The sequence below is a fragment of the Danio aesculapii genome, chromosome 13 (assembly GCF_903798145.1).
Source record: "Danio aesculapii chromosome 13, fDanAes4.1, whole genome shotgun sequence".
Classification (NCBI taxonomy): domain Eukaryota; kingdom Metazoa; phylum Chordata; class Actinopteri; order Cypriniformes; family Danionidae; genus Danio; species Danio aesculapii.
In genome coordinates, this window is record NC_079447.1 from 43,016,259 (window position 1) to 43,043,001 (window position 26,743).

The 26,743-nt window shown below is 36.4% G+C and overlaps 1 protein-coding gene across 1 annotated transcript in view; it reads right to left on the reverse strand.

Annotated features, from left to right (window-relative positions):
* Positions 1 to 26,743, reverse strand: part of plekhh2 (pleckstrin homology domain containing, family H (with MyTH4 domain) member 2) — a 61,458-nt gene that overhangs the window by 30,535 nt on the left and 4,180 nt on the right. Inside the window, exons 3-7 of the mRNA XM_056470654.1 lie at positions 5,077 to 5,139; positions 1,522 to 1,671; positions 1,337 to 1,420; positions 1,112 to 1,193; positions 517 to 720 (exon numbers count right to left, since the gene is read on the reverse strand). Of these exons, the coding sequence (XP_056326629.1) occupies positions 517 to 720; positions 1,112 to 1,193; positions 1,337 to 1,420; positions 1,522 to 1,671; positions 5,077 to 5,139 (583 nt within the window). The remainder of the gene's footprint in view (positions 1 to 516; positions 721 to 1,111; positions 1,194 to 1,336; positions 1,421 to 1,521; positions 1,672 to 5,076; positions 5,140 to 26,743) is intronic.

The window sequence follows — 26,743 nt, forward strand, 5'->3', positions numbered from 1 at the left end:
AAGCCTTTTTGGTTATAACAGCTTCAAGATGCCTCTTGTATGGTATTGAAATCACATGCATTGCTTAGGTGTGATTATAATTCAACACAGTCTAAAAATCTTGATGGTTCTGTGGGTCTCTTCTATGAACTCTAATCTTTAGTTCTTAATTTCTATTGGATTCAAGTCAAGCAAGTAAGTGCTTCCATATAAGGGATTAACTGAGCTATTCTAGCAGCTTTATTTTCCTTTTTCTGAAAGCAATTAAGAGTTTCCTTGGCTGTGTTTAGGATCACTTACCTACCGACTGACCGACCGACCGACTGACCGACCGACCGACCGACCTACCTACCTACCTACCTACCTACCTATCTATCTATCTATCTATCTATACTGATCCCATATGACTGAATAGTAGTGTATTGTGTTTTTAGCAAAATGATTCTTGCCCAATTCTGTTATCTTAATCAAACTTAAGAATTTATAAACTTACATTTTTAGTTAGACAAAGGAATGATATTATATCTAATTTCTAACCAATCAAGGGTCTTCTGCAGTCCATATGCGTGTGATCACGATCTTGCGGGGTACTGATGCTCTTCTGGGATGGTTCTGGGCCTGTTTGTACCTGAGGACTCTTCCCTCTGATTTGGAAACAGCCAAAAGTCAGGCTACTGAGCCGCTGGGGCTCACCCACATTTGGCTGAAGTGTTCCATCAGAGCACAAAGTCTGATCCATAGCTGCATCCACAACATAAAACATGACACTTTTTAGTTAAATTATATCAATGGAAAAGGTTTTTTTTTTTAAATCATAGACCAAATATTTTCTTTTTTATACAAGTACTGAATAACCCTGATTAACACTGTATTTCCAGCAAAACTAGCATGAATAATTTTGAATATTGTATAAAAATTATAAAAGAGACCAATGTTATTATTGATTCTTTGTATTTGACATTAATAGGTAACGTAAATGCTTTGACTAAAACAATAACTTGTGTTTAATTTATAAACTACTGATAACATACCTTTAAAAATGAAATTAGATTGGTTTTAGTTTAGAATTAGTTTTCCCCCCAGAGCTGATATTCTGTTATTTCACCTACTGTGCAATTTCATGTATGAATACCTTCTAGCTGTCTTCTCAGGTCTTGAATCTCAGCCTCTTGCTGTTGGTGCCTATCCCTCAGAGAGGTGTTCTCTGTCTGAAACTAAAACAAAGACTGGTGATATTAAATAAACTTATAAACACTTTCTCCTTTTTATTTCCCCCGTAGCTATAAAAACCAGACAGAGAGACAGGCAGACAGACAGACAGACAGACACTGCACATGTGTAAACAGAATGAACATACTGCATTTAGCTTCCGCATAACCCATTCTTTAATTTTGGCTGCTTTTTCTTCCACAGTTCTGGCATCTTGGATTCGATTCTGTTTCTGGAAAATGAAATAATATCCATATTTGAATTGATTTAAATAGACTTATGTCCACTGATGCAAACCTGATTGTTTTAAATTGGACTAGATGTGTGATTTACCTGTTCCTCTAGCTGTTTCTCTAGGGTGGAAATAAGCTCATCTTTCTCCTGCAGGACTGACTGAAGATTTTGACAGCGCCTGAAGAGCCTCACTTCTGAATCACTTGACTGGATATCTGATGCCTTTAGACGCTCTTCCATCCACTGCACCTTTAAAGCATGCATATATATATATATATATACATACATACATACATACATACATACATATATATATATATATATATATATATGTGTGTGTGTGTGTGTGTGTGTGTGTGTGTGTGTGTGTGTGTGTGTGTGTGTGTGTGTGTGTGTGTGTGTGTGTGTGTGTACACACAGGGGTTTGAAAATTAAACTACTGAAATACTGGCCAATAAAGGATTGGAGGTTTCATGGCTAAGGTTTCAAGACCAGTTTGGTGGCCAATCTTCATTGATTACACATTCAACCAGTAAGATTAGAGTGTGATGGTTTAATTAGCATACTAATAGCATAGTTTTGCCTAAAACACTGGCATTATGACACAACATTATGGATGAAATATCAGTGTTCAAAAGAGGCACATCTGTGACCAAGACAGCAACTCTCTGATACACTGGGTAATGTCAGCTTACCACCAAGAAGGGCAAATTAGATCCAACAGGAGTAACTATGGATACAAGAGAAAGTTGTCTGAAAGGGGTGTCTGTGTGCTAACCCGGATTGTATAAAAAAAAATAAATAAAAACACAGCTACGCAACTTACTGCAGAAATAAATGTGCACCTCAACTCTCATGTTTTCACCAAAACTGGTTGTCGGGAGCTCCACAGGGGCAATATACATGGCTGAGCTGCAATAACCAAACATTTGGCTTCTCATGCCAATGCCAAACATCCGTTTGAATTGTGCCAGCAGTGGAAATCTTGGGCTGTGGACAATGTGAAACATGTATTGTTCTTTGATTAGTCCACCTTAACTATCTTTCCCACACCCAAGAGAGTTATAGTGTGGAGAAGCCCCAAAGAAGCCTACCACCCAGACTGTTGCATGACCAGAGCGAAGCATGGGGGTGGATCAGTGATGGTTTGGGCTGCAATATCACGGCATTCCCTAGGCCCAATACTTGTGCTAGATGAGCACGTCACTGCTAAGGACCACCAAACCATTCAGGAGGATCATGTGCACCCAATGGTTTAAACATTGTATAATGAAGGTAGTGCTGTGTATCAGGTTGATAATGCACAAATACACACCTGATTGATGTAGTCTATCTTTAAACTGCCATTTGTTTGAAAGTCTCCTTCATTTGTTTGCATCCTTCCTAGGTCTCTCCTCAAATATGCTAATCAAAACATGGGACGATTTTGGAGTCAATAAGAATCAGTGTTTCTGAAAACTAGTGAATAATTAATCTTAACACTCATGCATTACAAACTTTTCTTATAATTTGTAACTTTTACATTTATTTTTAGTTATTCATCCTTATCACATCTGCACTGTGAATTTGTGCAGAAGTGAGTTTTGAAGACATCTAAGATTTCAAATAATCAGTTAAAATAATGATTAATGACTCTTTTTAACAGGAATGGTATATGCCATGTTAATAAGTTATGCCCACTTTTGTGTCGTTATTATTTTTGAATCTAAATTAGTGCACGCCTAAATCACCCCATCCAAAATGTCTGAGTATAAAAATAAATATTGAACATACAGTATGACCATATTGTCACCAAAGCAAGAGTTTTACTTTAGTTATTGTTAGAAATAGAAATCAGCACTGATGTGTAAAAAGTATAGAGAGTATCTAATTTTCAGTCCTTCAGTCTTAAAGGGAGCAGGTGTTTTTGTATTTTGCATTGCTGTATATTTACTCTAGTAATCTAAAAGTGCTTGCTTTGATTTGGCATTTCTGGTGTTAACATAGCAGCAAAGAAATGCAGGAGAACTTTGCAGATTTATGTTGTTTTATGCTCTTCAGCCTTATAATCTTCATATGTATACTAGATGGATGGCAGACAATTTTCTGCAACTGAACCCTGATAAAACAGAAATGTTAATTTTTTGCTCCAGATAGCATCACCCCAATGATCAGGCACATTTTGAGGGGGCTTGTCATCTTCAAATTGCAGTGATATTAAAAATCTTGGTGTAATTTTTGATGGAGCTCTGTGTTTTAATGTTAAATCTATTGTTCGTACATGCTTCTTTCACCTGAGGAACATTGCAAAAATAAGAGATATTGTGTCAAAGGAAGAGATGGAGATGCTTGTTCATGCCTTCATCTCTTCTAGATTGGACTATAGTAATCTTCTGTTCACTTGTCTGAACAAATCCACCATGGATCGATTGCAAGTTGTGCAGAATGCAGCGGCAAGGCTTTTAACCAACACCAGTAAGAGGTCACATATTACATCTGTGCTTAAGGCACTTCACTGGGTTCCTATCAGTTTTAGAGTAAATTTTAAGATTCTGGTCATTACACATAGTTATAGCTCTACATGGTCAAGCACCCCTGTATATTCAAGATCTTTTAAGCAGTCATTCATGTAGCCGGTCTCTGAGGTCTTCTGGCAAAGACCTTTTAGCCATTACCAGAACTTGTCTTAAGACTAAAGGTGACTGTGCCTTCTGTGTGGTGGCCCCACGCCTCTGGAACTCTCACCCTATAGCACTGAGAACTCTGGGATCAGTTGAACTTTTTAAAAAGCATTTAAAGACGCACCTTTTTGGTCAAGCTTTTAATTAACAGTATTAGTGTTTCTGTATTTGGATTTTTAATTAGTTTTAATATGTTTTAGCATGTTTTCTTTTATTGATATGTGTTCTTTTACTTGTTTTCTCTTATTGTAAAGCACTTTGTGACTCAATGTCTGGGAAAGGTGCTATATAAATAAACCTTTACTTACGTACTTACTCACATAGATCTTCTGTTTTGTCATTACTAAGACATTACAGTACTCTACATAATGTAATGGAATAATTCAAATACAAGTTCAAAAGTGACATTTTTGTTGTTTAGACAGTCAGCTGCATATGTGTATGCATGGCGGAAGAGCGGAAGAAAGTAGATTTTTTTAAGGCTCTCTGTGTTTTATTTATTTTATTGAGTATGATTTTAAACTGTTGTATAAATGCAATATCACACTCATAGCACTGCAATATGACACATTGCTATAGCACAATGCACGCTGATATTGCAGTGCCATGTGTGTGATGGATATTGCTCATATATATAACATTTTAAGGTCAATATTATTAGCCCCTTAAAGCTATTTTTGACTCTACAGAACAAACCATAGTGATACAATGATTTGCCTAATTATTCTATCTTGCCTAATTAACCTAATTAACCTCGTTAAAATGACTCTTTAAGCTGAATACTAATATCTTGAAAAATATTTAGTGAAATATTATGTGCTGTCATGATGGCAAAGATAAAAGATATCAGTGGTTAGAAATTAGTTTTTAAAACTATTATATTTACAAATATGTTGGAAAAATCTTCTTTCCGTTAAACCCGAAATTGAGGTAAAAAATATACAGGAGAGCTACTGTCTGTGTAAATAATACATTCATTATTTTTAGTATTTACCTGCTGGTTGGCTTCATATGCCCGTTGTTCTGCTTCCAGTACCTGGGTCTCCAACTGCTGCATCTAAGAGAGCAAAAAGTCTGACTAAATGAGGGAATGACTTAATACAAATATTTGTACAGGTATATGCACTGAATCTACATTAGAATTATTATTATTAAATCTGTTTAATACATAACGTTTAACATAGGTTACTAGGGAAAAAACAGCTGGATTTGTAAACATGCTCTCTCTGCTGGGATTACAAATCAAATCAAATATGTATTTCTTTAATAGCATAGTATTGCCAGAAATGCAGTATGCCACATAATAATACAACATAAATACAATATTTTATTACAGTTACATTCAATTAAGCTCATTCCTTTTCTTTCTTTTTTTATGATGATGATGATGATGATGAGGAAAATGCTGTGAGAAAAAGCATTTTGGAGAGTTAGGGAAATCAAAAACTTTGGTCCAAAGCAGCAACATTTGCCATATGTCCTAAACCATCCAGTATGATAATAAAATGTTGTTGTAAACCAGTGGTGATGATTCAGTTGCTGGTTATTTTGGTGGATTTGTAACTATCACACTTTGTGAAACTAGTACTGTATTCATAATTATTTAATGCAGTATAAATTCCTCTCTGCGTCACGGTGGCGCAGTGAGTAGCATGATCGCCTCACAGCAAGAAGGTTAGTAGTTCGAGCCCTGGCTGGGTCAGTTGGCACTTCTGTGTGGAGTTTGCATGTTCTCCTCTTGTTTGCGTGAGTTTCCTCCGAGTGCTCCGGTTTACCCTAAAGTCCAAAGACATGCGGTGCAGGTGAATTAAATTGGCCATAGTGTATGTGTGTGAATGCAAGAGTGTATGGGAGTTTCCCAGTGTTGGGTTGTGGCTGGAAGGGCATTCACTGTGTAAAAACATATGCTGGATAAGTTGGCGGTTCATTCTGCTGTGGCAACCCCTTATTAATACAGGGACTATGCCAAAAAGAATATTATGAATGAATGGCGGGCGACGCGGAGGTGCAGTAAGTAATGCTATCACCTCACAGCAAGAAGGTCACTGGTTTGAGCCTCGGCTGGGTCAGTTGGCGTTTCTGTGTGGAGTTTGCATGTTCTCCCTGCGTTTGCGAGGGTTTCCTCCGGGTGCACATGTTTCCCCCACAAGTCTAAAGACATGCAGTTCAGGTGAATTGGGTAAGCTAAATTGTCCGTAGTGTGTGTGTGTGAATGAGAGTGTATGAGTGTGTTTCCCAGTGATGGGTTGTGGCTGGAAGGGTATTCTCTGCATAAAACATGTGCTGGATAATTTGGCGGTTCATTCCGCTGTGGCAACCCCAGATTAATAAAGGGACTAAGCCGAAAAAGAAAATGAATGAATGAATGAATGAATAAAATAAACTTCTCAGAAAACAAATTATAATATATACATTGTTTTTTATTCATATTACCTACATGGGCTGTATTCTATTAGAAAACTGACAAAGGCCCATGCTCAGTAAGCAATGGTGCTCCACTTGAATGATCTTTTGGCCTAAATATCGATGTTGAGGTGCTTTTCAGGTGTAAGGGTGATTTGGTCCCAGTGCTAATTAGTGAGCATAAAACTGAACAGTTATGTGCGAATAAAAAATGTCCGTTCTGAAAAATAAGTACCTGCTTTTCAAATTCAACAACTAAAGTTAAATAATAGTTACAGTTGAGATAAAACTAAAATAGTTCTCAATTTAGGTCGAGGGATGGCTGACGTGAAACTGACATTTCGACACAGTGTCGACATCCCGATGCGCAAGTGGTTTGAAACACTGCACTGAAGCACGATCCGAAACACTCAGGTCACATGACTAAAGTGTTTCGAAACACCTGGTCATTTTAATAGCCGTTCGAAAACTGAAGATTCTGCTTTTGACTGACAGGGTCAGAAAGAAACTCATGTAGCCTAGTGGACTGTGCATGTGCACAGAGTAACTGTGTTGTAAATGGCCCCGACAAATACTCTGAAATTATGGCTTATTGTATTTTATAATGTTACTTTTTATGACCAAAATAAGACATTTATTCACAAAGTGTTTATTGGGATGTCAGACCAATGTTAAAACAAAACAAGTTACAAGACCATTTAAGAACTAACATAAATACCTATATCACTCTGGATTTGAACCCATAATTTTGACATGATAGTCTGGAACTCTCACCACTCCTCTGAATCACTTGAAACCTCAACTCTACAACATGGGGTTTAATACCTCAATTAGCGTTTCTTTGCTGAAGCTGTTCCAGAGCAATACATAAAAAAATGAACACTATCTGTCAATGTAGAGATGGGTTTCCAAATGTTTCGAAGCTTCGACACATTTGCTTCAAGTGCTTCTGTGTGGAGTATGCATGTTCTCCCTGCGTTTGCGTGAGTTTCGTCTGGGTGCTCCGGTTTTCCCCCACAAGTCCAAAAACATGTGGTACAGGTGAATTGGGTAAGCTAAATTGTCCGTAGTGTATGTGTGTGAATGAGTGTGAATGGAGGTTTCCCAGTGATGGGTTGCAGCTGGAAGGGCATCCGCAGTGTAAAACATATGCTGGATAAGTTGGCGGCTCATTCTGCGGTGGTGACCCCAGATTAATAAAGGGACTAAGCCGAAAAGAAAATGAATGAATGTTTCAGTAATTCATGAAGCCTCGCTTTGCCCACCACTATATAGGAAAAGCGGGAGAAAGCCGATAGCAAGAGTGAAACCATGATGTTGAGACCACTCTACCAAACAAACTCATTTTATAGTGGATGGCTCTTTATATAGGTGCTTGCCTATACATATCGCCCACTGGTGATTAGTAGCAGTACTGCAACATGTCTTTAAACAGTCACCAAAGAAAATAAACAATAAAACAGACAAATAAATAACAAATGAGTCATAAATGAAAACAATTAACATTTTGATTGTTACAACGTGAACATGCAAAAAGGGGGGTAGGGGTAAGGAGAAGGGCTAAGGGGTAGAATTGCGATTGGGCCTTACTCTAATGAGGACTAGAAGAGGGCTAAACAAGGGGAATGGTAAAAAGAAGCAAGGAGGAAGGAACAGGGGAGAACATGGCAGCCAAGAGCTCAGACACAGGACAAACATTAGCCCCTTTCACATACAGACCTTTCCAGAAAATTACTGGCAATTTTCCAGAAGGGATCATGTGTGAACAGGCCCTTATTGAAAATACTGGTAAATTTGTTCATAGCAATTTTCCGGAAAGATAAGTTGTAACATTACCGTTAATTTGCCAGAATGCTGCGCTGTGTGAATGCAGAAGGAAACGTTTGGAACGTGCTAAAGTGAGACGTCTACTCCAGCCAATCAGAACATTCAGAAGCATTCACATCCATGCCGTTTATGAAAATAAAAGCCTTTGAATAATTTTCCAGACACATTTAGCTGCTAGACGTTAGTTAATGTAACAGATAATGTTTCTATGTTCCTTCTTAATGCCAACTGTATAAAAAAAAATCTATAAAATGCTTATAATGAACCGTTGTTTGTTTACCTTCAAGCTCTACTTCAGTTGCTTGACGTGTGTGTATGTAAGCGCTAACACACATATTTTGTACATCTCGACATGCAAAAGTGTTCCTCCGCATGTTTTCATTGAAGTTGTTCACAATACTGATCCATCCACAGAATTTGTAATGTAGTCAATTCTCACTTCTGCCATTGGAACAAAGCAGCCGCATGAATGCTAAAGCTGAATGCTACAGTAAAACCACCAACAAAAGCCCGAACCCTTCTATGTTTACAAATACAAGCGCAGCCATATAGAGGTCATTTCTGGTTAATGATGTCAGAATTTACCGGTATTTTGGAATGGATGTGTGAATGGTATTTTCCAGAAAAATTCCGGAAGTCCTTGTTTTACCGATATTTGAACTACACTGTTCCAATTTACTATGACCTTTTATGTGAAGCTGCTTTGACACAATTTACATTGTATAAGCGCTATACAAATAAAGGTGGATTGAATTGAATTGAATATTTACAGGTATCACTGTGTAAAAGGGGCTATAGACACAGTGAGCATAGACACAGACAGGACATGCAACATAGACCTATGACAAAACCAGTTATTGTCCCATGCCTTGCAGTGAGATCTACATTACACTGAACTGAACTAAACTGAACTTCAATGGTGAAAATGGAATGAAAAAATTTCCGGTAATTCTGCTCTGTGGTATATTTGTTTTGTTTTTTACGTGTTGTCAAAGATTTTTTTAGGGAAACAAGTGTCTCAAGCAGCAAAGGGCCATCCACATCAAAAGTTACTGGTCAGCACAATTCAGCAAACATTAGAAAAACTAATTGCTTATGGTTTCACATTTCTATATCTGAGCTTCATCTGTACTGTGTAGTGTGGGTGTTATGCACTGGAACAATTTACTTATCTCTGCTTTGGCGGAAGCATCATCACCAACATGTTTCTCTTAGAGTTACCAAAAGGAGAAAAGACAAATATGACCTAACAGACTGCTAATAGTTACTGCCACAGCACTCATATTTTCCACTGAACACCATACAAAAGTGTTTTATGTGCGAATGTGAGCCAGTGCTGCTGTAGTTTTTCTAACAGCCTCTCTATTATACAACCCTACATCATTAAAAAAGTTTAAAGGTGCTGTATGTACATTTTTGACATGATAAATTATAGAAACACTGTAATATGTTTGTAGATATTTAAGAAACATGCTCAGCGAACATATTTGTTTATCTGAAAAACCAATGCCAACAGTCAGCTATTCTCCTTTTAAAATGTGTATTCCGTGTCAGAATATCTGTCTTTGTTTTGGTCTCTATAACCCCCCCACTGCCAGTTTTCCCAATTATATTTCTGCAAAACCTCGCAACAACACGTGAAACACTAGATTCCTGCAACACGCAATTTGGTTATCTGCACCAGATGTAACACATCAGAAACATTTAAATACAGAAGCACACAAAACTGGTAAGGTTTATAATCTAATTAATACATATTAAACCTCTATAAAATTGGTATAAGTAAATGTTGAGTGACTGATATTTATTGGTTTGCACAGTCACAGTTCAAACTATATGTTTATCTTATTTTCAATATCTGAGGTAAACTTTCCACTGCTTCTTTTAGTATTATAATAAATGTCACAAAAAAAAAGTTTGCAAAGTCATTTAACACTGAATAAAGCATAATCAGTGATGATGATGATGGTGATTCAACCACTGGGTGTCAATCTTACATCCTCCTGCACCTTGAATAAGGCGCAGAATACAATGAACAACTGTCGAAAACAGCATAATGTTGACTCTGAAAGGGTCAGATCCATCTATTCTTTTCATGCTCTGGTTCTCTATGGTTTACGTTAAAGTATATTTTGTTAGATTTGGTGCACAGAGGTTATGGAGTGGCATGAATCTCAGATTACAAAACTAACTGGTTAGTTTTCCAAGATAAACATCTGTTGATATTGAGGATGACAACCAGTACCCAATGGACTAAACCATTCCATGATGGTCAAAAATACATCACACACGCTACACTGTAAACAATTATTGCAGCACTAATTTAAAAAGTATACTTGATTGAACTTGTTGACAAAAGAAAGAGTCAACCAAACTCAATTACTTAACTGCTTCAAACATCTGAGCTTTAAATAGTACAAATATGTGCAAAGGAAAACTCTCTCTCTCTCTCTGTATATATATATATATATATATATATATATATATATATATATATATATATATATATATATATATATATATATATATATATATATATATATATATATATAGTGACATTTAAAGGCTTAACTAGGTTAATTAGGTAGGCAAGTTAGGATAATTAGGCAAAAGGGGCTAATCATTTTGACCTTAATCATTTGACCTTAAAATTAAATAGTTTTTACTAATTAAAAAACTGCTTTTATTCTAGCCAAAATAAAACAAATAAGACTTTTTCCAGAAGAAAAAATATTATCAGACGTACTGTGAAAATTTCCTTGCTCTGTTAAACATATTTTGGAAAATATTTAAAATAGAAAAAAAAAATCAAAGGTGGCTAATAATTCTGACTTCTGTATATACAGTTGAAGTCAGAATTATTAGCCCCCCTGTTTATTTTTTTCCCTAATTTCTGTTAAACGGAGAAACTATTTCAACATGTTCATAAACATTATAGTTTTCATAACTCATTCCTAATAACTGATTTATTTTATCTTTGCCATGATGCAGTAAATACTATTTTACAAGACACTTCTATTCAGCTTAAAGTGACATTTAAAGGCTTAACTAGGTTAATTAGGTTAACTAGGCAGGTTATGGTATTTAGGTAAGTTATTGTATAATGATGGTTTGTTCTGTAGACTAGCGAAAAAAAATGAGCTTAAAGGGGCTAATAATGTTGACCTTAAAATGGATTTGAAAAAATTTAAAACTGCTTTTATTCTTTTATTCTAGAAGACAAAAATATTATCAGACATACTGTGAAAATTTTCTTGCTCTGTTAAACATCATTTGGGAAATATTTAAAAAAGAAGAAAATAATCAAAGGGGGGCTAATAATTCTGACTTCAACTGTATATATAGATGTCATTTTCACATTTTGCGCCATGTTGTTTGTGCCACTGTTTTTATTATGCAATGTGTATGGATGTTTTGGACCCGCATATAGGTGCATAACTAACATGCTCTTTAAATTTTTCTTTTTTTTTAAATAATTAAAAACTCTGCCCCAATGACTTTAGACCAGCTTTTAATTGGTTAATGGATCTGTCTGTCTCAAAACAGCAACGCGCCAACAATGAGTCTTAACACACCTCCTTTTCAGACCAGCACATCTATGAGTCCACAAAGTGGTGCAAATGCATTTGCTAATAGGTCTGCACCATTTTGGGTAAAATGAGAATCTTTTTTTTTTTTTGCTTAGGATAATTATTTTTCTTAAATCACTATTTTCTCACGATTCTGTAGATGTAAAATAAAGGTTAATATTAGTAGGCTATTAATATTGTTGTTTCTCAAACATATGGTAAAAAACAGGCCTATGTGTATTCTACTGGTGGTTAAAATGCTAAATTTTGTATAGACTTGCAGAGTAAAGTGTTTACATTAGAATACAACCATTCACAATTCTGAAGTTGAATTAATATGTTTCATACATTTGCTAACAATCTGTCATTGACAACATTATGAGACTATTGCATTAAATTCAAAGTTATATACACTAGAGTAGTTATACTGACACTGTTAAACGTTTATTTTCATGCACAACACTGTGTTCACTATGAAAGAAAAAAACATTAAATGATTGTCGTAATCATAACTCTAAAATGCGATATAATCATTTACTATAAATTATATGTGTGCTTTTAATTTCACTTTTACTGTTCACTTTTAGTGCCTGTAACAAGAGTCCACTGGAGGCGAGTTTAAAGAACCTGATTGCAATTTATTAACAAAAAGTGCAAAACAAAGAAAAGACAAGAAAAGAAAAGGAAAGAAAAGGGATTTAGGTGACTTTAAACGTGGCATGGTTGTTGGTATTTTAGAAACTGCTGATCTACCGGGATTTTCTCACACAACTATCTGTAGGGTTTACAGAGAATGGTCCGAAAAAGAGAAAATATCCAGTGAGCGGCAGTTCAGTTTTGTAGGCGCAAATGCCTTGTTGATGCCAGAGGTCAGAGGAGAATGACTGGACTGGTTTGAGCTGATAGAAAGGCAACAGTAACTCAAATAACCACTCGTTACAACTGAGGTATGCAGAAGAGCATGTCTGAATGCACAAAACGTCAAACCTAGAGGTGGATGGGCTACAGCAGCAGAAGACCACACCGGGTGCCACTCATGTCATCTAACAACAGGAAACTAAGGTGACAATTCGCACAGGCTCACCAAAAATTGGTCAATAAAAGATTGGAAAAATGTTGCCTGGTCTGATGAGTCTCGATTTCTGCTGTGACACTTGGATGATAGGGTCAGAATTTGGCATCAACAACATGAAAGCATGGATCCATCCATCCTGGTTCAGGTTGTTGGTTGGTGGTGTAATGGTGGGGGGATTTTCTTGGGCGAATGCATGAAATGCTCCTGAATGAAAGTGAACGTGCCAAACTGCAGTTAAAGTAGACAAATGTAAACTGAAACACCCGAAATTACATAAAACTCCAGGAAACGTGGATAACACGGTGACGCAATGACATTAATAAAATTATGTGCTATAACATGTAAAATGGGATTATGAAAGGAACATTAAAAAAGCAGCTCATGTAAATGTTTTAATCTTATTATTGTCTCAATTAGACTAAGGCAAATAATTTGATTACTGATGTCCATGTAAACATAGTCACTGAGTTCATTGTACTCAAATGGCCTCCACAGTCACCAGAAGTGAATCCAATAGAGCACCTTTGGGATGTGGTGGAACAGCAGATTATGGATGCTAATTTCTAAGATGTAAACAAAGCAGCAAAAGGCAGGAAGCAGGGCAGGAAACAGGAAGACAAGACTAAATTTCAAAATAAAAGACAAGACAGCATGACACACCTTACAGTGGCTTTTGTCATGGGTGCTGTCACTTTGAGAGAACAAAAAAACATTATGCAAATTATAATTACTACTCACCTGGCCCATGACTAAGGAGCAAAACAATTGCGCTATGCAACAAACTGAACATTATTTACAACTTTAATAACTAATGTTAAATATTAAATTTAATAAGTGATTAAATATGAAAGTTGTCTTAACTCACAGCCTATGCAGTTTCTGTTTATTAAAGTAGACTCCATAAGTGGGCGGACAATTCTCTCCCTGGTAAAAAAAAACATCTCTCATGTGATTTGAATAAAAAATACGTCACTACATGAAGACAGAAATTACATTTTTGGGTGAATTATATCTTTTAAATACAGTGTTTGGACTTTTTCTACAGCATTTGGAGTCTGACCGTGTCTACATTGCTGAGAATCAAATCAATTTAAAGACTAGTGTCTTTATGCTTCTCTACTGACCCTGAAAATATAATTGGCTGAATTGTAAAAATGCTGAATTAAGATTGTGTGGGGGTCAAATTGAGATCACAATCTTTTAACGATTAATCGTTCAGTCTTATATTGCGATTTAAACAACGTGAAGCAAAACATGAAAATGAGACCTGTGCCAGTGTGAAAAAAAAAAAAAAAAATGCTGCATCTGGCACCGTATTGCACTGGGTGTATGATAGGGCCCCATGCGACTTCAGAAATGGAGGTTGGCATTCTCATAATGCCTGTTAGAGATGATGCCTTTGACTACTCTATGGTGCTGGAGAAACAGATTGTTCTAGATGATGTCAGAGACCTCACACATGCAGTAGCTCTACTTGTTGACTAAAATTTGCCATTAATATTGATTACCCCCCAAAAAATGCACCAAATAGAGGCGATCAGTGTGTTTTGTGAAGGTGCATGGACACAAAAATAGACTTCTTCGCAAATGATTTGCAAAATGACCTTGGAGTAACGATTTATGACCAACTAAACTTCTCTGACCACATTTCTAGAACTGCTCGATCTTGCAGATTCGCACTCTATAACATCAGAAAGGTCCGACCCTTCCTATCTGAACATGCAGTTCAACTCATTGTTCAAGCTCTTGTTCTCTCCAAACTGGATTATTGCAACTCTCTACTAGTCGGGCTTCCAGCTAACTCTATCAAACCTCTTCAGCTGCTTCAGAATGCAGCAGCACGAGTGGTCTTTGATGAACCGAAAACAGCACGTCACTCCACTACTCACCCGTTTGCACTGGCTGCCAGTTGCTGCTCGCATCAAATTCAAAGCTCTGATGTTTGCTTACAAAGCTACCTCTGGCTTTGCTCCTTATCTGCTCTCACTTCTGCACATTTATGTGCCCTCCAGAAACTTGCATTCTGTGAATGAACGTCGCCTCGTGGTTCCATCCCTAAGAGGGAAGAAATCACTTTCCCGAACTCTCGCATTCAATCTGCCCAGTTGGTGGAATGAACTCCCTAACTACATCAGAACAGCAGAGTCACTTGCTGTCTTCAAGAAACGACTAAAAACTCAACTGTTTAGTCTCCACTTTCCTTCCTAATCTGCAACTGCCTCTCTGGCTATACCACTAACTGTACTCTCTCTCAAATAAAATATATATATAGTTGTGTATAGTTATAGTTGTGTAAATTGCTTCCTTGTCCTCATTTGTAAGTCGCTTTGGATAAAAGCGTCTGCTAAATGACTAAATGTAAATGTAAATGGCATCGAAACAGCATAAAGCTGAAAAAGGAAGAAAAGAAATACAGAGAAAGAAATGCAAGCTCAAAGTAAAGGTACTGTATGTTCTGCTATGCATGATACATTATTTAGTAGTGTAGTGTTAGGCCTTGTTTTAATAAATGCAACGATGTCCATGATCACAGAAATACTTCACATTCACATTCAGGTGACATTCAGCATTATTCATTAAATAATCAATTAATAATCTGTCCCACTAATTCACCCTGCTGAAAACACACAGGTTTCCTCCTCATTTGGTCAAAATCAAATTTTACCCACTGTCCAAGATCTAATGCAAAGTTTTGTTTGTGTAAATCTCTGTATAAAACAAGGTAAAATGTCTCCTGCATTTCTAGTTAGCCATGCATTTATTTGTATGTTATTCATTTACAGAAAAAAATGCATTTGATTAATGTTTTATTTGTATATGTCATTTATACTTATTTGTTTTTATTTGTTAAGAGTGTTTTCTGGCTTGCAAACTTATTTGTTTAAATCTGAGTAAATATTTTTACATAGGTATTGTAGGTTAAATATTTTACAGTTAATCTTTTATTTTTTTTTTGCTTTCTTCTCACAGTTTTTACACCAGTGGGCCCAATTTTCTTATCTCGACTAGGGCCTGTCAAATCTACGGGCCGGCACTGATTGTATGTTTGTACATTATTGCTATTCACGCAGTACTAGTTATTTTATGCAGTTTTATGCATGCAGTACATTTCTGTTTTATACAATACAATATTGTTGTTCATGAATTACATTACTCATTTTTGCACTACTGTTAAGGCAGCACATGTCTTTATTCTTCATACAGCATAACTGTTTTAGTTGGAAAATAAAATGCATATGATTTTGTGAATGAATTTTTTTTTCTCCTCTGGTAGGACAACACATTTTTATTTTGTTAAATTTATATTGTTCGTTACACTGAAGTGTGTTCAACTTTATTCATAGTTTAGACAACTTCACTATTTAAGTTCACTAAACAAACCTTGTCCATTACGCTTGGATTATAAAGTCATATAAATGTTATTTTTAGCTGCAGCAACTTCACCACATAAGTTCACTAAACATAAACCATGTCCATTACAGTTCAACTATAAAGTCCTATCAACTTCATTCTTAGTTGAGACAACTGAACCATTTAATTTTACTAAACTAAATCCATGTCCATTACACTTGAATTATCAAGTCTTATCAACTTCATTCTAAATGACAACTTAACTATGCAAGTTTACTAAACTTAGACCACGTTCACTACATAGGGGTGTGACAAGATCTCGTATGACGAGATCTTGTGAGATTAAATCTTGACGAGATTTCTCGTTGAGGTGAAAAGTTGTCTCGTGAATTGTGATGGTATGATGGAGTGTGAGGGTGAAATTAGCATTGAAGATTGAAGGAAGGATTGCATTTGATCTACAAATCAAGTGCTTTGCACACACCTGGCAACCCAGGCTGGCCTTGGAGTTGCATTTGCAACTCAATTGGGTGGGCGGGTGTGACGTAACCGATTTTTTCACCTGAGCTTAGCGGTTGCTGCGTTCAACATAAGCTACAACTGCAGCCTCACACATTATGGTTCGTATGCATGCAATGGAATAGCACTTCAGATATGCTGAAAGTCATAATCGTCGTAAACAATGAAATTCAGACATGTGGAGTACTCCTATTTTAGTTGCATTATTGAAGTGCAGATATGTAAATGCTGTAATCAAACTAGTAACACCTTGAAGGACTTTTAGCCGCATTTTGTGACAGGACATACACAACTAGCGAGTCAGTAAAGCATCACAGGCACACACATCTTTAAGCGCGAGCAAACGAACACACACACTCACTGAATGAACTCCTGGAGACTCATTATCACATCATCATCACTGAACGCATGGTTATGCTGACCAGGAAAAGCTTTTAAAAATTTTTTTACATTCGCATGTGGTATCAAACTCCATTAAAACAACTCTCTCCTATCAGTCCTTACTTCATATTCGCATGATCGCCGCATCCAGTAGCTCAGAGTGAGTCACGGGGGCATAAATGAAATCTTGCTAAATGAAAGTGAAACTGATTTAATAAATTAAAAATTAAATGCCAAAAATTACATGTATTTTTTTTTTATTTCAGTGTGTGGAAAGAAGTTTGATTTATCATGTGAAATTGTACAGGGGAGAAGCCAGTCAGTAGAGTTTTAGCTAAATATTTAGCAGTGTTTGCATGTCCTTTATGACATAGAAATCATTTAAATAAAATAAATTGCAATTCATTACAATGTGTTTTCAAAAGCACCTCAACTGTTTTTTCTATTTTGTAATTTTGCATAAATATTTGCATTTTGCATAGCAAATATTTTGCTAATATTTAAAATTATATAAACAAAGATTATTTTCCATTCACATAGGCTATTAGCAAGATATTAAGCAGTGTTTGCATGTCCTTTACTGTATATAATTCATTAAAATAGAAGTAAAATAATAATTTGATTTCAAAAATCACCTAAATAGTTTTGCGATTTGTGTTTTTTGTTTTTAGTTGAATAAAAGAAGATTTTCCATTCATATATTTCATCATTGAGGATTTCTTAAAAATAGTGTAAAAATCGTCTCGTTTCGTCTCGTGGAGGTATCATGTCACACCTCTACTACACTTGTATTGTCAAGTACAGTACTGTCAATTTTAGAGTTAAAACAACTTCACTATTTAAAAGAAGTAAACTTAAAACATTAAGGCAGCACAAACACTTACTTTTTAAAATTAAAACAACAAAAAAATACAGTGTATACAATCATTTTACTTATGATTCCTTCACACACTTCTCCACAGGCTATTAATACATACAGGCTTACAGAGTACATATTCATACTGCAACAACCACAAAGACACATATGCCGTACACACGGGTACACACCCAACCACATCTGGGGCCAAACTAGTTCAACACTGCCCAATGACACAGATATAGAAAATAAAAAATAGCAGTGTAATTACATACTGTTTTGAAAACAGCTGCACAAACCCAGTGGATCAGCTCGGTTGCAGGATAAAGGTCCATAATAATATAAACCTATATAAATCTGATCACTAAATTCAACTTAATCAAAACCCTGTACATGAATGTCAGGATGGTAACTGTTTAATGCATTCAAATTCTAGGTTTGGCTCTACAGTATATGTCTAACGAGAATTCTCAATTTCTGAAGCAGCATGCGACACTGAATGGCTGCTATTCAGCTCTCTCGAGAAATAAATCCCATAAAATAAATAAATAAAATAAAATAAACGCACACCTGATTAGCATAAGGGACTTCTTAAAATGTACTGACCACAAACTGTACACTGTAAAAATAAATAGTTTTTTTAAATTAAAAAAGTAAGTGTTCATGCTGCCTTAAAAATGTAAGTTTACTTCACTTAAAATGTGAAGTTGTTCTAACTCAGGTTAAAGATGACATGTCTTACAATACAAGAGTAAAGTATATGGTCTAAGTTTAACTTAAATAGATAAGTTTAGATAAGACGATAATAAACATTGGGAAACACACTCTATCGCCAATTTTGTTTATTCAATTCACTTTTACTGCATGTCTTTGGGCTGTGGGGGAAACCCATGCAAACATGGTGAGAACATGCAAACTTCATATAGAAATGACATCTGGCCCAGTCAGGACTTGAACCAGCAACCTTCTTGAGGCAACAGTGCAAACCACTGAGTCACCGTGGTTCTACCAATGGACCCACTAATGGTTCTTTTAATGGTTCCAGTAATGGACCATGGTTCATTTACCCTCTTAAGGCCTTTTTACATGCATTTTTTATTTCTTTTTACTACTCAGCTCATTGGAACCTAATTAGAATAAAAATCTAAGTATCATCATTTGATGTGATGTACTTTTAGAGAAAAATGATGTCCATATCTGTGGACTCGTGGTCCAAATTTACTTAAAACACTTTTTCTTGACTGTTTTTTAATGCATATTTAACATAGAAATTTGTTTTTGAACTTGCTTTAACTATCAGAGAGTAAAAACAACATTTTTCCCATTTTGGACAGTTAAAAATAGGGGTTGGGACATTTCATATGCTGCAAAACACTTGCAGGATGACACTGTATGTCTGTAACAAAATATAAAACATTCAAAGTATTTTAAATAGCCATGTTAAGAGCTAAAATGTGCTGTCCATGTATGTGGACACTCAAGCCCTAGGAGGTTAATATTAAAAACAGCTTTTTGAAGTCTGCAAATATAAATTTCACCAAAGAAGCAGGTATCTGAGAAAAACCTCAAATGTACACCACAACATTACAATAAGAAAATGGCAGTTATTGTTTCCAGATACACTTGAATATTTCCAGTCCAAACTGTCCAAAACCCTCCCAAATGCAAAAAACAAACAAACAAACAAACAAAAAATAACCAGTAAGTACACACACTTGGTTTATGTTATTAAACAAATACATATATATATACATACATGTCCAGACTGAACTGGCACAAAACATGATGGGTTGTGTAATCCAGGTGAATGGTTGGTGGAGTGTACATATAGCTGGAGTGCCCTCTCGTGAGTGTGGTGGGTACTCCAAGTAAAGTTAAATTTGCACAGGATTTGAAGATCTAGGTTGCGTCGACTCAAGCATCAGATACAATGTTATATAATCAATATTATTATTTACAGAAACATTAGCTGTATATCTTATTTGAGAAACAAATAATTTTATATTCAGGCTGCAAAACATAATCACAAAGCAATGCGGGCTCCACGATTACTGTCCTTATAGGGTAAATTATCTTATTGTCATTTAGATACATGCTGTCACCATCACCAGCGATCTAACCTTCATAGATCGCTGGACAACATTCACATTTACATGGACTACAATCCTGTCTCATATGAACTACAAGTCCTGTCATGCAACACACACACACCTGCTCCAAGTCTCCAATGATTAAACTAACAGCTGATGCTGCTCCAAGACTGATTACAAGGACTATAAAATCAGCACAAACACACACACATTGTGGCTGAGTCTTGTTTATCTGTCTAGTGAACTTTACGACATGTTTTCCTTACCTTGTCCTGCCTGAATTTAGACCTGTACAGTTTTGTCTTTAAGCAATTAAATTTATACCTGATTCCAAATGCATTCCGGAGGGCATTTACCCCTGTCCTTTTCATGATCGGATTGCTATCCAATCAAAAATAATGTAAGGTAACTACATCATCTTAGATGTCTTTTTAGTTGTGTGAGTGTAAATTTAAAAATGTTATTGAATACCTACAAAGCTTTAAATGGCATATCTCCCCAGTATTTGAGGGAGCTCCTGGTGTATTATAGCCCATCACGTCCACTACGCTCAATTAATTCTGGACATTTGATTCCCAGAAAATTAAAATCAACTGTAGGTTGTAGATCTTTCTCATATCTGGCACCTAAACTCTGGAACAGCCTTCCTAGCACAGTTCAGGAAGCATTTACACTCTGTCAGTTTAAAACTAGATTAGAGACACATCTCTTTGCATTAGCATACACATAAAACACAAATGCTGTTGAAATCCAAATCCTCTAAAGCAGGGGTCACCAATCTTGTTCCTGGAGGTCCGGTGCCCTGCAGGGTTTAGCTCCAACTTGCCTCAACACACCTGCCTGGGTGTTTCAAGTATACCTAGTAAGACCTTGATTAGCTTGTTCAGGTGTGTTTGATTAGGGTTGGAGCTAAAATCTGCAGGACACCGGACCTCCAGGAACACGTTTGGTGATCCCTGCTCTAAAGGATTGTTAGTCTGCATTATTTAGGGCAACCCGAGTCGAGAACACCTCCCAAAAGGCATTACAGTTTGAACTACTTCCATAATGGACCAGGTTTTATACTGAGCAGCTGCTGTGGTGGTCATGGAGGAGTGGAGAGCATGAGACTGATCCCCAGTGACAGACGAGTCCTCGCATTGATCCTGAAGGGCCAGCCTGTACACCAGCCTGTGACCACTCCCACCTGCAGCTTCTCGACGATGGACGTCCAGCGCGCTCCAGCTTCCAGCACACAGACTGCAGCTCTGCACAAGACTTTTGGAAGAGAAATGGTCACGTCCAAACTGAGCCTCATTTCTCTCAAGGTTTTTTAATCCTTCACTTTCACCAATTGGTGAAGTTTGTTCCTCGCCACTGTCTACACTGGCTTGTAAGGTTCAGGACTTGTGGAGCTGTGCATCGATGGATTTACTCTTCAGTGTTTGAACTCTCAGCAGTGAATAATTAACCACACTGAACCTAACTTAACTGAACTGACACTGTTTCAATTTACTACAATCTTCTTTGTGAAGCTGCTTTGAGACAATCTACATTGTAAAAGTGCTATAGAAATAAAGATTAATTGAATTGAATTGAATTGACTTTAACACATCTGATTTCAATGATCAGCTCATTTGGAGAGAGCTACAGTACATGCACTGAAATACATGCCACACAAATGTGCACAGCCAAGGGCTGGACTGAAGTTTATTAAATTAATGAATATGAAATAGACTGTGAACCTTTCTTTACACAGCTCACAGTGGATATTTGTTACTGTTTTGAGTTTCTTCACTCACTGACAAATAAACTTTTCATATCAGTAAGTAAACCAGAAGAGACCAACAAACCGCACTTGGATCAGCAAACATGCTTGTTTATGTACATATTTAGTATAGTCACTTCCTCTATAGTACAAAACCAGGCATTTCCTCCCTTGGGATATTCAGTGATTAAAGGTTAGGTTTTTTGCCACTCTGTAAGCATGTCTTTCATCTCATGTTACTCCCATTTCTTTTCCTTTCACTCTTATTACTCCTCATCATTCTACAAGGCAAACTACAAAAATATGAGACAAGCCACTGAATAGAAACTATAAAAAAGGTTCACTTGCTCAAGATTGGATTTTTTTTTAAATAGTTCATTCTCTGCAGTGTAACACTACAACATTTTTGTGGATGCAATACAAAAATATCTTCATTTGAATCACTTCACTTGTCCATTTCAAACAAATTGTCAGTCTGTAGGAATTTGTTTCTCCAAGTTATTTCATTACAGCAGACAGCAGAGTTGTAGACAAGTGAGACATCTGAATGGTTTGGAACCTATTTATTTAACAGCACCAGATTTAATTGAGAAACAGAACAACCGACTGTCTTCAGAAGCGTACTGAAATTATTCATTCATTTATTTTATTTTCGCCTTAGTCCCTTTATTAATCAGGGGTTGCCACAGCAGAATGAACCGCCAACTTAGGCCCAATTCTATTTTTGTACCCCTTCCCCTTCTCCTTGGCCCTTAAAACCGAGTGTGAAAAGGAAAGGCTTTAAAATTGACCCCTAAGAATTGGGACGGCACTACAGCAGCTGCACATGTCATCATATGTCATTACGTCATATGAGATCAGACGATCGCAACTGCTGTAGTTATTCCAGTTGTGTTATTTTTTGGTATTTATCTTCAGGAAGGCATATATTATGTTATCATAACGATCTAATGTGGCAATAAGATCGTAACTTTACTGTGCATTTACACAGTGGCCATATTCATCTATGTAAACACACCAAAAACAACATTAACATTATAGCAGACACTGTAAAAAAGCTCATTCCTATCCACTAGACTTTTCTGACAGGGTATTCGAGTGTCATCGAGTGTCAGAATGTGCTGGGACTGCTATACAGGAGTTATTATTATGGATTATAGATCGCGGAATTTAGTGGTTTTTATTTTAGCGTTTTTTTAAAGCATGATGGTAAAACACGTTGTTATGAATGTATTAAAACTTATGCTTGTTTGTTGTAAAAATTCGTAATAATGACAACAAAATTTGTGAAATTTGTGAAAACTAATTTGTGAATCTCCTTACTTCCTGCCGTTGTGGCTGGTGTATTCTGGGAAATTTTCTTACCCCTTGGTTTCGAGTGTGGTCTCGAAAAATCTTCATTTGAAGGGGTATTTACCCCTTCCCCTTAGCCCTACGCCTTCAAGCTAAAGAGAACTGGGACAAGGGGAAGGGCTAAGGGGTAGAATTGGGATTGGGCCTTAACCACATAACATGAACTTCAAATTTTAAACAGGCTGCCAAAATCAGAAAAAACAAAACAAAACAAAAAAAACCCAAAACCAAAAAACAAAAACATTTAATTTGCAATACTTCCTAAATGAGTGCTTTAAATAGCGTTATCTTATAGGTTTAAAAGTTTATACTTTAAACTTTAGCTGAGCAAAATTCCCTAAAATATCTTTAAAATCCATACTTCCAATTTCACATTTGGTTTCAGTCAATCACAGAAGGTTAGCAAGTCTTGTTTTTTTTTTGCCTCAGATGTAACCTATTGTCTGATGAAAGCCAGCGTCAATATTTCATTTCTCTGGATTATTACTTTCATTTTAGGCGACCCAGTGGCGCAGTAGGTAGTGCTGTCGCCTCACAGCAAGAAGGTCGCTGGTTCGAGCCTTGGCTGGGTCAGTTGGCATTTCTGTGTGGAGTTTGCATGTTCTCCCTGTGTTCACGTGGGTTTCCTCCGGGTGCTCTGGTTTCCCCCACAGTCCAAAGACATGTGGTACAGGTTAATTGGGTAGGCTAAATTGTCCGTAGTGTATGTGTGTGTGAATAAGTGTGTATGTGTTTCACAGTGATGGAAACATCGCTGCAAATGCTAGATAAATTAGCGGTTCATTCCGCTGTGGCGACCCCAGATTAATAAAGGGACTAAGCCGAAAAGAAAATGAATGAATTACTTTCATTTTTATAATAGGGGAAATTCACTAATTTAAAAGTTTGCTTTCTAACTGGTTCAGTTAGACATAAACCATGTATTTTACTGAGATACTCCGCAGCGATGGACCTTTTGAAAACTGTTTGTGTAGGCTATTCGATTTGGTCTCGCACTGTCTCGGTCAAGGGCAGGATTGCGCAGGCGCCTGGTCGAGACTGCGGTTCAGCTATGAGCATGATTCCGGCTATCAGGACATCTCTTACTGTACGTTAATAATGGATACTGTTTGAATTTTACTTGTTTGGTTAATGAGGGGCCAGAGAGATATGACCAAAGTGATGACACAACTGCATATATGCTGTATTTTTGCTCCTTAAGACACACAGGTTGTCTTTTTCTACATTAAAACGTTAATATGTTGTATTTTTAAACTACATAACATCACTGCATTGTACAATGTGGCTTTTTTTTACAAACAAGTTCAAATGTTGTATTTCAGAGCACAACAAAAGCAGTGCAATGCACAAGTAGGCTTCTTCTACATTCAGACACATTCATATGTTATGTTTTAAACTTCATAACAATTAGGCATGCAATGATTATAGATTTTGGTTGTACGATTATAGTCTGTAGAATAATCATGGTTTCGAGGTTATCACAATTATTTTGCATTTATTAACTTCAAAACACTACTAGTTTAGAAAATCACAAGAAAACTGCTTATATTTTAAAGTGTTGTTTATTGCTGCTCAGTAACCAAATACAGCACAAAATATTAATAAAAAACAAACAATAGTCCATTTCTCTCTTTGGACTTAAAAATTTATGTAATGGTTTTTGATTTAAACCTGAGTGATAATTTTACAATGAAAATAAATGACAATGAATAAATACATAAAATAGAATAAATAAAAAAATAGCATTTATCTAATGTTAATTTAAGCTATATATTAGCTAAGAATTTAAATGAACTGTTGTTATTATCTGCGTTCATACATACATAATCATTTTAATAATTGGTAATAATTTGACTAACATATCTTTTGTTTACAATGCACTTAAAGCCACGCACAACTCTCACCACTACATCGTGAAATAATTTCTACTGCGAGCGCACACCGCTCCCAATATGCGCACATCTCCATTGGATATAATGAACTTGCGTGCGGAAAAGACGCAATATGTGAACGGCCTGCTGCTATAGTTAATCCAATGTGTGTGCATATTAGCCTCGGTATGAGCTCGGAACAGCAGTTTTGTTCCGTGCAACAGAAACATGGAGTTGAGAAGCCTTTACGATTATATAACCGTAATGAATTTAAGCGCAGTTAATAGTGAAATTGGCTAATCATTGCATCCCTATTAACGATATCAGTGCATTGTACAAAAGGACTTTTCTACAAAAATATGCAAATGCTTCTGGCTGGCCGCACCACTCACTTATGTCAGGTGACTCATGTGCTGCGCAGCCTTCAAATGCAGCTTGTGCTGTATTGAACAGACGCACATCACTTCATAACTATAGCGACCTTTTTTCGACTGAACTAAATTTATTCTTGATGTCTTGGTCACACTATTTGGAGGGCCAGAACAAATTGCCTCGGGGGCCAGGTTCAGCCCGCGGGCCACCAATTGAATAGCTCTGGTTTAGAGAGTTGTTTCTTTAACAGCAGTGAGCCAAAAGGAATACTTCTCATATATCGTCAAGCGAAAGAACATGAAGATGTGTTTCCTGCGTCATAGCGCAAATGAATTCTTCAGCCAATCAAGCGCCCCCTCCTTCCTCGGGCCCTGGGGCTTTAGCCCCGCCCAACCCCTTATGTTAATCTGGCCCTGTGCATAACCTGAGTAACATATTTTAAATTTGCAAACAAATAGACAGCACCCTCTAGAGGATTTTCCATCTGAAATGTGCAACAAAATGCACCCATCATGAGATATTGTAATTTCAAAAGATAGTTCAAGTTGTATCCTGAACAAGTAAATAAATAAAAAAAAAACTGTATACTATCTTCCATTGCAGTACTTCCCATTTTAAACATTTATGTTCAACTCCCTATAAGTGTGAGGACGTTTTGCTGTAAACTCACACAAATACTTTTCTTTGAGTCCAAAACTGTTGGATGTTGTGGGGATGCTGGTTTTCAAGAGATCATTACTGAGAAATAGGCTAGATTTTGGACAGTAGTCACAAAAAAAAATACAAAACTTTGGGAAGCCAAAATGATCAAGAAAATGCATGTTCACAAGACATTTGGTAGATTGAGAAGTTGACAATACATTTCTTAAAACTGACCTCTCTCCAAAGGGAAAGTACTCAAATACATTTTGAGTCTGTAATTCAAGTAATATTCTGCTATTTTAGATGTCTGGAGCCCTGTGGTCAGGCCACTGTTTACATTAACCTCTAATCTGTTCTCTCTTGAGATAGGCCAAAGAAATAGGCCATGGCATGAATGCGAACACACACACATAAGCAAAATCTGTAATGGACATGAAAACCAAATACGGAAATGAGCAAACGCTATAATAGGTGTTTTTTTTTTTTCTGCTTTTCTTAAAATTCCTTCTTTTCAGTATATTATCCATATAAAAACAGACATGAATTAGTGGGTCACTGATAAATCATAAGCCTTTTCATTTATTAGTAAACTGTAATAAAAAGAA